The sequence below is a fragment of the Antedon mediterranea genome, chromosome 8 (assembly GCF_964355755.1).
Source record: "Antedon mediterranea chromosome 8, ecAntMedi1.1, whole genome shotgun sequence".
NCBI classification, from domain to species: Eukaryota; Metazoa; Echinodermata; class Crinoidea; order Comatulida; family Antedonidae; genus Antedon; species Antedon mediterranea.
This window is the reverse complement of record NC_092677.1, coordinates 27,269,072-27,285,843: the sequence shown is the minus strand read 5'-3', so window position 1 is coordinate 27,285,843 and position 16,772 is coordinate 27,269,072. Positions and strand designations below refer to the sequence as shown.

The 16,772-nt window shown below is 30.3% G+C and overlaps 1 protein-coding gene across 2 annotated transcripts in view; it reads right to left on the bottom strand.

Moving 5' to 3' along the window:
- The window catches only part of LOC140056387 (SID1 transmembrane family member 1-like), a 77,004-nt gene that overhangs the window by 49,048 nt on the left and 11,184 nt on the right, over positions 1–16,772 (bottom strand). Inside the window, exons 10-13 of one of the 2 annotated variants that reach the window (XM_072101748.1) lie at positions 14,908–14,933; positions 13,107–13,124; positions 8,486–8,548; positions 7,763–8,037 (exon numbers count right to left, since the gene is read on the bottom strand). In XM_072101748.1, coding sequence (XP_071957849.1) covers positions 7,763–8,037; positions 8,486–8,548; positions 13,107–13,124; positions 14,908–14,933 — 382 coding nt within the window. The remainder of the gene's footprint in view (positions 1–7,762; positions 8,038–8,485; positions 8,549–13,106; positions 13,125–14,907; positions 14,934–16,772) is intronic. The other variant, XM_072101749.1, reaches the window with a different exon arrangement.

Genomic DNA, 16,772 nt, shown 5'->3' with positions numbered 1-16,772 from the left:
AAACTGGTTTAAATTAATTACTAGTTCTATACATGCCAGTAACCTGTTTGTAAACTGGTTTAAATTAATTACTAGTTCTATACATGCCAGTAACCTGTTTGTAAACTGGTTTAAATTAATTACTAGTTTTATACATGCCAGTAACCTGTTTGTAAACTGGTTTAAATTAATTACTAGTTCTATACATGCCAGTAACCTGTTTGTAAACTGGTTTAAATTAATTACTAGTTCTATACATGCCAGTAAAATGTTTGTAAACTGGTTTAAATTAATTACTAGTTCTAAACATGCCAGTAACCTGTTTGTAAACTGGTTTAAATTAATTACTAGTTCTATACATGCCAGTAACCTGTTTGTAAACTGGTTTAAATTAATTACTAGTTTTATACATGCCAGTAACCTGTTTGTAAACTGGTTTAAATTAATTACTAGTTCTATACATGCCAGTAACCTGTTTGTAAACTGGTTTAAATTAATTACTAGTTCTATACATGCCAGTAAAATGTTTGTAAACTGGTTTAAATTAATTACTAGTTCTAAACATGCCAGTAACCTGTTTGTAAACTGGTTTAAATTAATTACTAGTTCTATACATGCCAGTAACCTGTTTGTAAACTGGTTTAAATTAATTACTAGTTCTAAACATGCCAGTAACCTGTTTGTAAACTGGTTTAAATTAATTACTAGTTCTATACATGCCAGTAAAATGTTTGTAAACTGGTTTAAATTAATTACTAGTTCTATACATGCCAGTAACCTGTTTGTAAACTGGTTTAAATTAATTAATAGTTCTATACATGCCAGTAACCTGTTTGTAAACTGGTTAAGTTTATTACTAGTTCTAAACATGCCAGTAACCTGTTTGTAAACTGATTTCATTTATTTTTTATTTAAAGACAGGATATAACATATCAATTAATTTTATCTAAATTATCTGAAGAATTAAGGAAAAAAGGGATCATAAGATTATGTCCTGCAGGGAAGGAAGACGAGTATGTAGAAATATTTCATTTTTATATTTACGTGATTGTAAAACTAAAAATGGAAGACAGTTCTTTTACAGTACTGTATGTGCACTCAAACTAAAACCCTTCTATATTTATCTGTGGCTGTAAGGTATACTAAGACAAGTATACTAACATTTAAAAATGATAAAAATCTTGTATAAAAAAAGATGACATACAGTAAAAACTGTAATAAACAAATACTGTTTTAGAAAACTGTTGAATCATAATAGGATAGCAATTATTGTTTTCAATAAATGGTATGATTCGGGGAAAACCTGTTAAATATGTCAACGATAAATAAGACAAGGAGATAAGCCGACGTGTCCTATTGTAACAATGTCTGTCAGTAATAACTACTGTTGTCTTAAAAGTGACTAAAATGCAACCTTTTGGTAACTAATTCAATTTTGGAAGCACAATTGTTAATGGAAAAATAATATTTTAGGATCAAATCTACTATTTTATGAAGTGGTGGTTATATAGTATTTGGAGCTAAGCCAACCAAAGTTGCTAGATAAGGGTACTATTATTCTTGGGCATCGTGGTGTTTTAATGATAGACTGTGGTGTTTTATTGATAGACTGTGGTGTTTTATTGATAGACTGTGTTGTTTTAATATTGATAGATTGTGTTGTTTTCTTGATAGACTGTGTTGTTTTATTATTGATAGACTGTGGTGTTTTATTGATAGACTGTGTTGTTTTAATATTGATAGACTGCGGTGTTTTATTGATAGACTGTGGTGTTTTATTGATAGACTGTGTTGTTTTAATATTGATAGACTGTGGTGTTTTATTGATAGACTGTGTTGTTTTATTGATAGACTGTGGTGTTTTCTTGATAGACTGTGGTGTTTTATTGATAGACTGTGGTGTTTTAATATTGATAGACTGTGGTGTTTTATTGATAGACTGTGGTGTTTTATTATTGATAGACTGTGGTGTTTTCTTGATAGACTGTGTTGTTTTATTGATAGACTGTGTTGTTTTAATATTGATAGACTGTGTTGTTTTAATATTGATAGACTGTGGTGTTTTATTATTGATAGACTGTGGTGTTTTCTTGATAGACTGTGTTGTTTTATTAATAGACTGTGTTGTTTTATTATTGATAGACTGTGGTGTTTTATTATTGATAGACTGTGGTGTTTTCTTATTGATAGACTGTGGTGTTTTATTGATAGACTGTGGTGTTTTATTGATAGACTGTGGTGTTTTATTGATAGACTGTGGTGTTTTATTGATAGACTGTGTTGTTTTCTTGCTAGACTGTGTTGTTTTCTTGATAGACTGTGTTGTTTTCTTGATAGACTGTGGTGTTTTCTTGATACACTGTGGTGTTTTATTGATAGACTGTGGTGTTTTATTGACAAACGTTGCTGTTTTATTGATAAATGTTGCTGTTTTATTGATAAACGTTGCTGTAGATAGATTTTTTATTTTACTTTTTAAAGGAAGGTGTTCCGTGATGGTTAATATTATGTAATTAAGAATTAAAGAGGTTATCGCCGCCAAGTATATTCCATTTCCTACTATCAGTTGTGTAGCACAGAAGCCTCCCTACTTATCATTAAATGTACTCAGGAGACACGCTATATCTAAAGATCATTACGTTAAGTGAAACTTTCACAATTCATTGATAATCACCAGAAATCAACAACTACGCTAACGAGATGCAAGATAATAAAATTAATGACCCTTGAAAATGAAAGTTTTTGTGTAGAATGACCCACAAACCGTAGGATGACACGGGCCAGGTTCTGATAGTCATCAAGTCATACCATATATAGGTCACCTACTCATCCGCTTGAATAATATATTGATGAATTTCAACTTTGTGTTCCGTTTTCTCCTCTTCATTTTGTAATAGAATATTTTTAACGGGTCTTTAGTTCTTAACTGATAAAGACGTTAATTCCCTTTTATAGCCTAAATACTTTAGTCGATATTAGAGAAGTGTTAGAGGGCTGACCACAAGCTCAAGTTTGAGCAGTATAATTATTTTTTTTCAGAGAGGCCTCATTTAATAAGTGACTACATACTCCAGATGCATTTACAAAGCCATAAAATTACACATTCGTCAAGGTTGTAGGATTAAAATTCACCTCACAGTAACTTCCAGATAAAAATGTGTAACATGACAGCTTTTGGGCCTTGATCTTTTGACAATGTTATTCCCTGGTGGTTATATTTTAGGGTTCAAATCACACAGGTTTTCCTAGTCATGGGGTAAAAATAAGTGCTTGTTGTTACTCATGGGAAAAGTATATCAAGTCCATTTTCCGTTATACTTACACATCTTATACAGTAATTCTTAAAACGGTAAATAAAAATAAAAAAATAAAAATTGACAGTGATAAAAACAGATAGATAATAACAAATTAAGTTATTAAAAATTCTTAAAATATCATAACAAGGGATATTGTGAATAGATAATACATTTCTATGAGTGCAATGGTACAAATAATTTCATTGTAAAAGATGAAATTCTATTTTCATGAGGCGAAGCTTGAGTGAAAATATAATTTCATATTTCACCAAAATAGTATGTACTATTGAATGTCATTTGACCCACAATCGTCCAATCAATTGACAGGAATTATCTATTTATATGTTATAAGTGCATTATGCAGGGATGAGCTTCAAGGAGTGCTGCATGGTACAGTACTGAGAGACAGACAAAATTAAAATATATTATATAGTTTAGATCATTATGCATAAACATTTATTCTAAATTAGGCATGACCTTTACAGCCAAGGATTGTTAATGCGTGGTACAGTACTGATTGATAGGCAATAATTAAAATATCTTAAAGAATTATAGTAAAATAAATGATTAAATAAATTATAATTTCAGTTGAGTCAATAGACTATGTTTACTAAACCCATCTTAAATGTCTGTCTCATGTTTAATCTCATTGCTAAGATGTACGATGTACCTCCAGCTGATATGGTTGGATTAGGCAGTTGACAAGATATAAGCCATCACTCATCAACCAGATCAAAGTAACGGTAAGGAAACCGAACAAAAGCAAAAATTAGTTTTTTAAATCACAAACATAGACAAAACATCAATCTACACTTAAATCTCAATGATACAATACTAATCATACAGAATATTAATTGATACAACCACAAATAGACATGAAGGATCACTCTTCACTTGTAATCTATCAACTTAAACCTCACCAAGGATTAAGAGCAAATTTGTTTATGAATCTGAAGCAGACACCACATGTCATTTTGTCACTTGAAATTTAAATTAATAAATACCAGAAGCAATCACAAGGTAGTAGAACAACGGTTTACATTTCTCATTTTCAACGAACTTGACTACTGACAATTTCAACCCGAAATTTAAATATTGAATAAAACATGGCAACTGTTGGCCTACTGTTAATTTCAACCTTGTTCATTTGTTTTAATTGTTTCTCTGCACACATATAACATATATTACAATGCCTTGTTCAGTGATTTGAAGCTTATGTCTCATGGGCGTCGCTTTCGATGCCCGGCATGTAGAACAAATAGGAAAATAAATTCGTTTTTGCCAGTGGCCATCCAACTCTTAAATTCTTGAACTTTGATTCTTCTTATATTGTACTGTGTATTGTGATATTTTGTAAGATCATTTTAATCCAGACCGTGTGTGATTAAAGAATTTTGAATTGAATTGAATATAAATGAAAAAACAAAATTACATTAGTTAAAATAAAAAGCGCAGAAGTTAAATGTTGAAAAAATAGGGCTACTGTTTGCCTGATGACAATTTTAAACTGAAAGTTACATTAAAACCGAGTTATAATTTTATATCATCACTATCCAGGCAAATTGTTCAACCTCCAAGTCAAAGGTCTTAAAATGGTTAAGGGTTTTAAATTGGTATAGCGCAAAATAGAAATAGTCTCTATGCGCTGTTTAACACGAGTGTGAAAAGTAAGAAAGTGTTATTGTTAAATAAACCAGGAAAAAGTTTAATAAACCAAACAAATTGACCAAGACAACAGAAAAAAGTCCGAAAACGGAGTCTCGCTGTTTCTCTACTAAAACACAAAAAGATTTTATCTTATATAATAAAATTAAAAAATATAAAAAAATAAAATAATAATCCTATACTAAACTTTTTCATCAACATCTATAAAATTATTCCCTAATTAATTGTAAAATGTCCAAGTATAGATGGTAACTTTTCTAGGGCAAAGATAGTTTCTTTCATCAGATTATAATTTGTGTGTGTGATTACAGAACGTGGTGATTGAATGTAATACCACTGATAAAAGACGAATCTAGTTTCCTACGATTTCTTCAAATCAGACTACTCGGCACCGACACGTTTCCCATAAATTTGACCTTTGTAAACTGACACACAACCACGTTATATTATGAATGTAATACAGATACACATGGCCATCACATTTTTTCCTGGATGGCCACGTTTTAATTGAAACTAGTCATGTTTGGTTCATTTCCAAAGCTGAGGGGTCAATTTTTTATTTTTCTATTTCATTTCGACAGTTGTAAATATTCTGCTTTAGGGGTATGGGTCAGAAAAAATTCATCTTTAATTTTAATAAAAAAATTTACAGTTAACATTTGAGTGGAGACGTATGTTTATATTTGTTTAAAATTTTAATTTTCCAAATTGCTCAAAATATCAATTTTGTTTTCATTAGAATATATTAAACTCTTAAAGTTTCTTACTTTTACACTTTCTTAGGTTCAATCTGATTTTTGTACTGTACAAAGTTATGCAGTGAATGTCGTTTCTGGACGGGTTGTCACGGACCGCTTCTAATAATGGTTTATTACGTACATGGTAGGCCTACGTTAGGCTATTTTGTCTCCAGGGTACTCTGACAAATTCACCACAAACCCCTCATGAATATCAGCCCCTATGACTTCACTGCTTACATCCTAACATGTGTTTACACTAACAAAATTGAACCCTGTTAAACGTGTCCCCACTGCGTTATTAAGATGTGGATAGGTTGTTTTAAAATTATACGGTAATAAAAACCACTGTAATTATGATTGGTGAACAGAAAATATGAGTATGGAATAGTTAGTTGAGTGTGGAATAGTTAGTTGAGTATGGAATAGTTAGTTGAGTATGGAATAGTTAGTTGAGTATGGAATAGTTAGTTGAGTGTGGAATAGTTAGTTGAGTATGGAATAGTTAGTTGAGTGTGGAATAGTTAGTTGAGTATGGAATAGTTAGTTGAGTATGGAATAGTTAGTTGAGTGTGGAATAGTTAGTTGAGTGTAGAATAGTTAGTTGAGTGTGGAATAGTTAGTTGAGTGTGGAATAGTTAGTTGAGTGTGGAATAGTTAGTTGAGTGTGGAATAGTTAGTTGAGTGTGGAATAGTTAGTTGAGTATGGAATAGTTAGTTGAGTGTGGAATAGTTAGTTGAGTATGGAATAGTTAGTTGAGTGTGGAACTTGGTATTTCTGATGCTTGGATCAAAGCCTGCCTGGTACCACGGTCTTGAACTCCCAATTTAAGTCTTGTTTAATTACTCTAGAGAATAGTGTACACAGGTTTATCCAGCGAATATGCACAATTAGAAAGTCATTAAAATTGAATGGCAATTTTTTGGCACCAAGCCTAAATATATAATGAAAACAATTCCCCTCTTGAAAAATAAAATATGATAAAATTTACCGTGTAGGTCGATATCTATTTTTACACCATTGAAAATTCACCGTTACCTTTGTATTTTTCACGACTGTTTGATTGTAAATAAGAGAGTACAGTACAGAAAACTCTCTTGGGGGTTATAAGCATAAACATTCTGGAAATAAGTCACCGACCCAAATCGGTTAAACCCTAATTTGCGTTCACACTAACGACAACCAACCTGTTTATCTTAAATCGGCAGTATTGTTTGATCCATTTACCGACATCTCCAGAGACAACGAAGGAAAATAGAGTAATTATTTAAATATGTATTGAGATGAACCGACAAAGTACAAATTGATCAGTAAACGTTACAATAACATTTTAATTACAAAGAATAACATGTAAAGTATTGTGGACTACGTTTTATTACCGAGTGAGTAAAAACAATTGACACAACATGTTCTATTCAATTCAGCAATACTCAATACCTTTAACAAATAAGCAACCTCAAAATTTGTCATGCAGAAAAAAATGGAATATAGATCCAAAAACTAATTTTGATCAATCAATCAATCAAAATCAACATTTATTTCCAAAATGGTGGCGTCACCAAAAAAGCAAAGCTTGTGTCAGGGACGCCCAAACAAAACAATCAAAAGTAAACAAAACATATAAATAAGACACAGAAATGAAAATAACAATAAAACCTAAAGCGGTACATTTCAATTGTAGTATAAATCATATTAATACATTTTCAATATTTCTATTAAAAGGTAAATATATTAACAAGAAACATGGCAGCTAAGTATTGTTTGATAATAAATAATATTTTGCAGTTTTTTTGAAATTATTTACATTTTGTATATTTTGTAACGAATGAGGCAAAACATTCACCAGAGTATCTAATACTTTGGTGAAATATAGTAGTCCTGTGTTTTGGGAGATGAATGTAAGAGGATGACCTAGTGTCAGATATTGGCTACTCCATCAATTTTATTTTATTTATTCTTTTCAGTAAAACATAAACATAAAAAGGGAGCACTGACAAGAGACAAGAACGGTCAAAGATAGTCACTATGGCATAAACTTTGATGATTTTGAACATTTAAAAAAAAAGAAGAAAAAAGTAAAATACCGTTTGATAAGTGACGACAAGTTGGATGACCGGTAGGGCGTAGAAGACGGCAATAGTGATCAGATTCCAGTGGTACAGTCTGTACTTCATTCTCATCAGCTTGGGATCCTTTCTGGAGAGATCGGAAACAAACAGGACAGTCTTTGTCCGGTAAACCTCCTTCTCTTGTTCGATATCTTCAAGATAATCGATATCATCTTCGTCTGATGCGGAACTGGTAGAACCACGTCTCTCGCTCGCACCGCCATGCCCAACGTGATTTGGTGATGGACGCCCTATTATAGACAATTGTGATATTATTTAGTTTCAGGCTAGTGATCTTGTATTCTCCCACCAATGTTATCTTTACACTGGGTAGTCTCTCCTGTCAAAGACTGTTATCCCAGAGGGCCCAGTTATGATCAGTGACTGTGCGTGTACTAGTACACCGGGGTAACCCCCTACTCATCTCAAAAGATGTACTATAGGTTCTTATACATGAGCAAAGAGTTGTACACCGGACCTATGCTTTATAGTTCATATCCGAGAAGACTTGTTCCACCACCATGGAGTGTGTGAGCCTGGAACCCTTGCCGATGTTATGGCTTATGGTTCCACTGTCTTAACTGCTTGGCCATTCACTCGCCTCTACTATATATTTGTTCTCCCTAATAGCCTATTATTGTATTGTTAGCCCACCATTTATTACTGTTAATGAGGATTGTTGTATGATTGAATTCTAACCTGTAGATCCATATGTATCTTGCTGATCAGACACAAATGGCCGATTACTGCTGACGTCCGAAACTAAAACAAAATAAACAAATATATTGTTTTAAGATTTGCATGGCGAAATCAAACCACGTATATTAGTTCTGAAACGAACTGTTCTTTTCAGAACTTTATATCAACAAAATAAACTAATTTATTAATTCATAATCAGATTATAAGAATTATTATTTTGGAGTACAATCAATTTTTTAAAATGTTTATTTATTTTATTTAATTTCAACTTTATTTTTCAATATTGATGGAAAACAAACATTCTCATGTTTGTAATTTTTTTAAATTTTTATTTTTTTCTGAATTGAAATATATAATAACAGATGCTACCAGGGTTATATTACATAGTTGATAACTTATCAACAGTTGTACAAATAAAATCATCATTTAAAAAAAAATATAAAAACATATGGTTGAGAAAAACAAATGAATCATATTATACGACACTCACATTTGACATTCACATTGGCTATATTGATGGGTGCATCACTACATTACTTGCATCACCATGAACGATATATAATACAACCATGATATGAACATTCATGTGCTTGAATATTATCAACATACGTACATTAAAAATCATTTGCTAATGTTGAACATTTTGCTGATGATAGTGATGTTTTTGATCAATTGATAATTTGATAATGTTGAACATTTTGATGATGACAGTGATGTTTTTGATCAATTTTATTTTGCTGACATCATTGAAATTAACAAACATACAGCAAATTAAAAATAATTTTATAATGTTGTCAATTTTAATGATAGTAATGTTGATACTTTTATGTTTGTGATGTTGCGATTACTGCAGTAATAACTACAGCAGAATAAATTACACAACATATTGACTGTAATACTAAAGCTTGGTTCCCACTAGCAACGCAACCTACGCAAGTAATTGTGCTTTCTTCCGCCTGCGTGAAATCAAATTTGTGATGTTGCGTCGTCGTCGGTTCCCACTTGTGACTACGTACTGTAATACAGTACTTCGTGTCTATACATCGCTGCGTTGCGTTCTAGTGGGAACCAAGCTTAAACTACAAATACTCAAGTGCACTCTACCTAATAGACTGGCTGAATATGGCATGTGAACACAAAGGAAACCATTATGCAATATAAAAGAAAAGAAAAACACACAATGTCATTATTACATTATAAAGAGGCATATACAATACATGTCACTTGTGAAATGCTACTATTCTATTCTATACAATCTAATATATATAATAATATACACCAAATACAACAATTATAAAAATATAATAATTTAGGTCAGTATACTTCATGCAAATAATAATAATAGTAAAAACAAACAAAAAATTAATTAAGTTTTAATTATATCTTGTAATATCACCTCTCATTTTAATTAATCATTATTGCATAAAGTAGAACCCCATTAAAGGGCACTTTTGGACACAACAAAGCGTCCTCTTAATTTGGGAGGGGAGAGGGGGAGGGGGTCACCATGAATAGTGGAGACTCAATGTAGAGGTTCTATTGTGAAGCCATATTAACTATTGTTTCTAAATTATGGCTGTCAGATAAAATAGTCAAACCTCTAAAGCTCTGTCTACACTATCAAACTATGTGAAAAAAAAAGTGATGTGCCCATATATGGACATGATGATGTCATATCACTACCATATTTGGGTATATCACTACCATACTTGGGCACAAACTAGTTTGATAGTGTAGACAGAGCTTAAGCTTGGTTGGGCTTTGATACAAGAATTAAAACATTCCTCATTACACGATTACTCCTTTCTTATCATTAAATACATACATTCATCCACTGGAATTAATTTAACTTTCAAATTCCCCTTTTTAAAATAATTTTCATTCTAAAATTGCAATGGCAAACGTAATCATACATAAAGTATATTTTGAATATTAATGCAAATTGATAGTTTCACCTTCAGCTAGACATCCGTCATTTAAACACATCACAGAGTAAATTAGGAAATTTGTTGGTTAAAATGGACCTGAAATGGATTTTCGATTTTTTTCATTTTAGAATGATGTTTTGGGGGCTATTAGGTGTTGCTATAATGTATATTGTTACAAAATATAAATTGGCCCTTTTGGGGAAAGCCCCATTTGAAAATCAAAAAAATTCGCGGGTGACGTCACTTTGCGAATATATTCCTATCCCTCCAATGGACAATTTGCAGTTTTTTGGCTATAACTCTTGAAATCTGTGGAGTATTTTCTAAAAAATGCTTGTGCATTTGCAGAAACGTATTTAGAATTTTTTTAGATAAAATTATTACCGTATAAACGGTTATTCATCGAGTAAATGACGATTTAAAATCTTAAAATCAACGGTTTTTTTCTGGCAATACCGAAGTTGGCCTGGCAACGTTGTCCGGGATACAGCTCCGTGCGCAATGATGCGTATCCATATTTTCCGTTCGTGTATTTTGTATATCGTTCGTAATTTATACTGCTAAAATGTGTTAGTTTCTTTAGTTTTTAGTTTAGCAGAATTAAATTAGTAATATGAGATGATAATTTATTTGTCACGAATCAGGCAGTTCGAAAACGAATTTTATTCATATTTTACTTTGGCTTGACAATGAGCGCAGCAAGTTGTTGATATCGCTTTGGTCCTTGGATGCACATGAAACGGAGCCTCGCCGCATGATGTGGGTGGTGGATCGACTCCGCGCGCTGGATTGGGGGCCTAGGCCTAGTAAAGGTTTGGGAGGTAGGCCTTCTAAATTCGGGTTTTAGAACAAACGAAGTACATTTTAGGGACCTATATTTCAACAACATTAGATATTGAATAAATTAGTATTAGTGTCAACGCTTCGCGTATCTTTCCAGGCCGTCGATCATTCACTGACTATCGGGCGGCATACACGCTCTCGATATCATCGTGTGTATATGTGACGTCGTGAATATAGAGGCTTCCGACGGCCGTTGAAATAGAATATTGCAATGGCGTGAGTAATTTTCGCTAATTTACCATGGTATCTTAAAATTTCGTTTTTACTCAAAATACTATACATTTTGTTTTTATTTGTATGGGTTTGTGTTAATTTGATACATTTAAATAACATGTGTGAATTTCTTGAAAATCGAAATTCCATTTCAGGTCCATTTTAAGGCTGGTTTTGTTTAGTCTGCTGTGAGCAGTAATATATGCATGTTGTGAGAAGTAAATGTATGTTTTATAAGACATGTGCAATAATGTATGTATGTTTCAGGAATGTGAGCAATAATGTATTGACTGCAACTGCTAATTTTGAAATGTGATACATTTTTAAGTGTATGAACATTAAACATTTTCATTGATAGAAATAACATACGCTAGCTTCATTGTCAGTGATTTCAACATTTTTTTAGATTAATTAAACCATTCTAAATATGTAATATTATATTCAACTTTTTTTCTCTCTTTTGTGAGAATCATTCAGCTTTATTTCATATATTTGTGTTACATACTTATTTTGAATAAATACATTTCTTTGTAATAAATCATTTCTTGTTTCTCTTATTTTGTTTTTACATTAACAGTATATAATATAAACACCACAGGTGCCAAACATTAATTCTTAATTGAAGTAGTGTTAGTTTAATCTATTTCTTTTGTTAATATTATTATTATCGTCCTCCTCAGGGTAAATTTTAAACTTTTGAATTATGCCAAGAAAAACAAGAATTCAGTTCCATATTTTAATTATTCGTACAAATTGTGAGTAAGAGTGGCAACACAGAGTACATAAAGATTACACATTTTATCTGCGTTTAACGGATCACATACGACGATGACGCAGATTTATCATTCATCTTCACGATGCTGATTATTTAGTACTGTCGTAATTAACACCATTTGCAATTGATGCTCTAGAAATATGTTTATGATTGGATGTGATTTGAAAGCTGACAAATATATTGCGAACATAAAACACTTTTAAGGCGCATTGAAGTGAAGAATAAATTAAAATAAAAATAAAATAAATCTGGGTGATTCTACTGCAAAGATAAGTAAATTATGATTTAAAAAAAGAGAAAACAAGTTGTTTTAAAACGGATAAAATAAAATTAAGATAAAGTTAAAAGTCAAAAAAGGAAAGAGACCTACTGTAATTCAATTGAGGTAATTCAACGAACTTACATAAATTAGAGAGGGCAGCAAACGAAACTAAATTGATCCAAATCATAGGCTAATTTGCAATACGTTCACTTTTCTTCACCCTTATTTTAAACTTAAAATAAATAATATTTAAACTGCATTACGTTTTTTAATCAGTGCATAAGACTGAAAGTGCATGCAAAACCAAAAAACAAAAAACAAAAACCAAAAAAAAACCACAAAAAAAAATTAACATATTTAATAACAAACTCAAAGAAACATTACAAAAAAAAATCCAAAAGAGGGGGCTATTCAATATATATTCATAATAACCAAAAGAGGGGGCTATTCAATATATATTCATAATAACCAAAAGAGGGGGCTATTCAATATATATTCATAATAACCAATAAAAACTAGAACCAAACAAATTGCAAACGTCATTAAACAAATGCATGTATTATTCAACAAATTGCTTTTAACCAATTGGTATACGCTTACCTGTCTGGTCGGTAGGCTCTGACATGAAAATTGAATATACAGTACACTTAATATTACCAGCAGATAAATTTGAATTACAAATTTTACAATGATAAACAACATCATTGTATGTTTATTAAGATAATTAATGCCTTCCCTTAAGGCGTTTAAGAACGTAATTGAACGCACTTTCACCAGACTGTAAAAACATGTTTATAATTAACATAATTGATGCAAAGACAAGCTTTAAAATAATATAATAACAATAATTGTTTCTGTAATTATACAAAAGCAATTCAATTGTATAAAACTAAACAAACTGAATGTTTGCTGTCTCAACATGTTATCAATGCATTATCTGTTGTCCAGTTAGGTGTGACCTATGACCTATATCTACTTTTAGGAAGAATGGACGGTAAATGAACTATGGATGGTTTTTTTTAGTAAATTATTCAAAGATGGATGGAAGTAAAGGAAAAGAAGGTCAGACCTCACTCGTCCTGGGGAAACTTGTGAAATTGTTTAAAATAAAATAATAAATAATAATTGCTTATATAGCTCTTTTCCAATTTGATCAAACGCTTAAAATATTTTAATTACAATTTTAAGATAAAAAATAGAGATCTCAATACAATTTATATAAAATAAATTCAAAAGATTTAAATAGGTTTTTAATAACTTAATTTTGAAATTTTTAGGCTGCTACTAATATTGTACACAGTTTAAAACAAGTGACGTCTCTACACAGATAATTAAAATCTTTAATTTGTTTATACAAGATAATATATCAAGACCAACATGACCATTATATACCATCATATGTAAATTAGATCACAATCACAAGACCTAATTAATAATTGCATATGTAAATTCCAATTGTTTACAATATTCTGATTATTGATATCTATATAGCTATACAAAATAACTTTTTATGTCGGAATAAATTAATAAGTATTGCATTTCAGGGTTTGAAGATGGTCAGGTGATTATTGCGAATGAATGTATTTAGTGCATAAAAAGCCTTACAAATGATTCGACATCAATTTTAAAATTTAGTATTTTGAAACAGATCTTCCTAAAGCTCTGTCCACACTATGAAACTTTATGCGACAAAAAAATATGATTTGCCCATATATGGACATAATGTCATATCACTAGCGTATTTGGGCATCACCACCATATTTGGGCACATCACACCTTTTTTGTCAAACTAGTTTGATAGTGTAGACAGAGCATAATGAATCGTTACAATTTCAAATTATTCAAATGTTTGTTATAAATTAAGGATGATCTACAAATTATTATAAAAGCAAATTATAGAAACAGAAATACTGATGCCATTGGTGTTTATTTTGCTATTTATTTTCAAAAGTAGGAAATTATTTGTATAATATTTTAATTCAATAATTTAATCCAAAACTTAATACTTTAATACTTTACTTCCATCTAAAATCTTGCACACATAAATCAATTGATTTTTTATAATTTCCATGAATTAAATTTAAATAAGTAAATTACGCAGAGACAACATATAAGAGTTATAATACAGGTGATAAACATTAGCTGTAATGGTTCTATTAATCTGCTCGACGACTCAGATGTTTAAAATGTACATCAAGTTGAGAACAATTTGAAGCATCACGGACTAAGCCGTTAGGGACTCCCCCTTGGGGCAATTTGATTCGTAAAACTATCTGTCTTAGTGACAGAATATGAAATATTAGCGCTCTAAAGTTAAATTGAAAAAGAGAATAAAATGAAATGTATCTATGAAATAGGAAGCACTCACATGGGAAATTGTAAATTAAACATTACTACTTACCTTCACCACTGCTGTTACTATCTTGTCTGTTAAAAAATATAGTAGGAATATTATATTATAATAAAAAGCATGTTTTAATGTTTTAGTTGGATAATTAAATCAAATTTTGCGCTGTTTGCATTCTTGTGTTATTAATATTCATTCATAAATCAATAATAATATTCTGAATGTCTTTGACAATTGCATAAGAAGCTGGGAGTGACCTGACCTTTGGATACCATCATACCTATGTGGTTAAGGAGCTTGCCCTGTGAACTGACATGTTACTGGTTCAAATCTGACAGCAGTCATTTAATTTAATTTTTAAATAATAACTGGATGTTGAAATGAAACTTGCAACACATTTCTAATTTCTGTTCATATACAATTGATTCATTTATAAAATTGATATTAATACATAAATTTATATTAATATGATTTATATTGATATCATATTGATATCATTTATATTGTTATCATTTATATTGTTATCATTTATATTGATATCATTTATATTGATATCATTTATATTGTTATCATTTATATTGATATCATTTATATTGATATCATTTATATTGATATCATTTATATTGTTATCATTTATATTGATATCATTTATATTGATATCATTTATATTGATATCATTTATATTGATATCATTTATATTGATATCATTTATATTGATATCATTTATATTGATATCATTTATATTGATATCATTTATATTGATATCATTTATATTGATATCATTTATATTGATACCAAATATATTTATTTATAAACATTGATTATCATTTATAATTTGCCATTTAAAAGCATAATAACAAAAAAATTGCTAAACGTCATAATATACATATACTGTATAACGTTTATGTTTGACTTCACCACATTTTTATTTCTGTCATAAAATATGTAAATTTAAATATCTTTATGGCTCAATACTGGATATGATAATTTGAATAGATCATAAAGATATATTACTTTCGCACCTGTTATTGTATTAATATCAGAGACCCAATAGAGATAAACACTGGGCCTCAAACAACGTGCAGATCTAAACTGAACTGACAACAATTGCCATATTTAAGGTACATCATAAGATTCAAGAAATTTTACTGGTTCACTTTAAAATTGAATTTTGTTTTGCATTATAGACAATAAAACAACAAAGAACAATATATCAAAAGGCAATGTTAAAATACTATTTATATGCCTATGTTAAAATATTGTTAAAAACTATTAAAAATGCAGATTGCAAAAATGCCATAGGCCATGTAAAATAACATTTATTTAGTAAGGTTTGTGAGCATGTGCAGAAGTTAGCTAAGCTTCACTTCATTTATTTTGCAACTATTGTTTAATATCCCTATTAATATCATTATTACTTCTAAATTGCAGTACATGCCTTCTGATTTCCTTTTTGATACAAACTATGTACAGACCTAGTTTGTGGAATTTCAATTTCACAATATATGAATTTAACTATTATACTTTATAGCTATTCATTCTTGATTCCCACTCGCCTCATTCTCATGTTAATGTCGTTTTTTTATTGGCAAAGGAGACACATTCATATAAAATACATATGGTATTGAAACAAAGTTTTAAAGAGTGGCATAGTTACCAACATCTGAAATGTCAAATTTCAGATGACAGAAACTCTGTTTATTATAACCGAGAGATACAATATCATTCACAAGAAGACAAAAAATAAAATCCTCCAACTAGGTAACGAATGAACAAGACAAGTACAGAAGACATGTTATAAACCATGCTACCTTTATATATTTTTATTTATATATTTATTGTACAGTAATCTCATTGTATTGTTTTTTTTCTATTGTCTTAATGGTGGTCTCTGCTTAAAGTCTATTTCTTTTGACCAC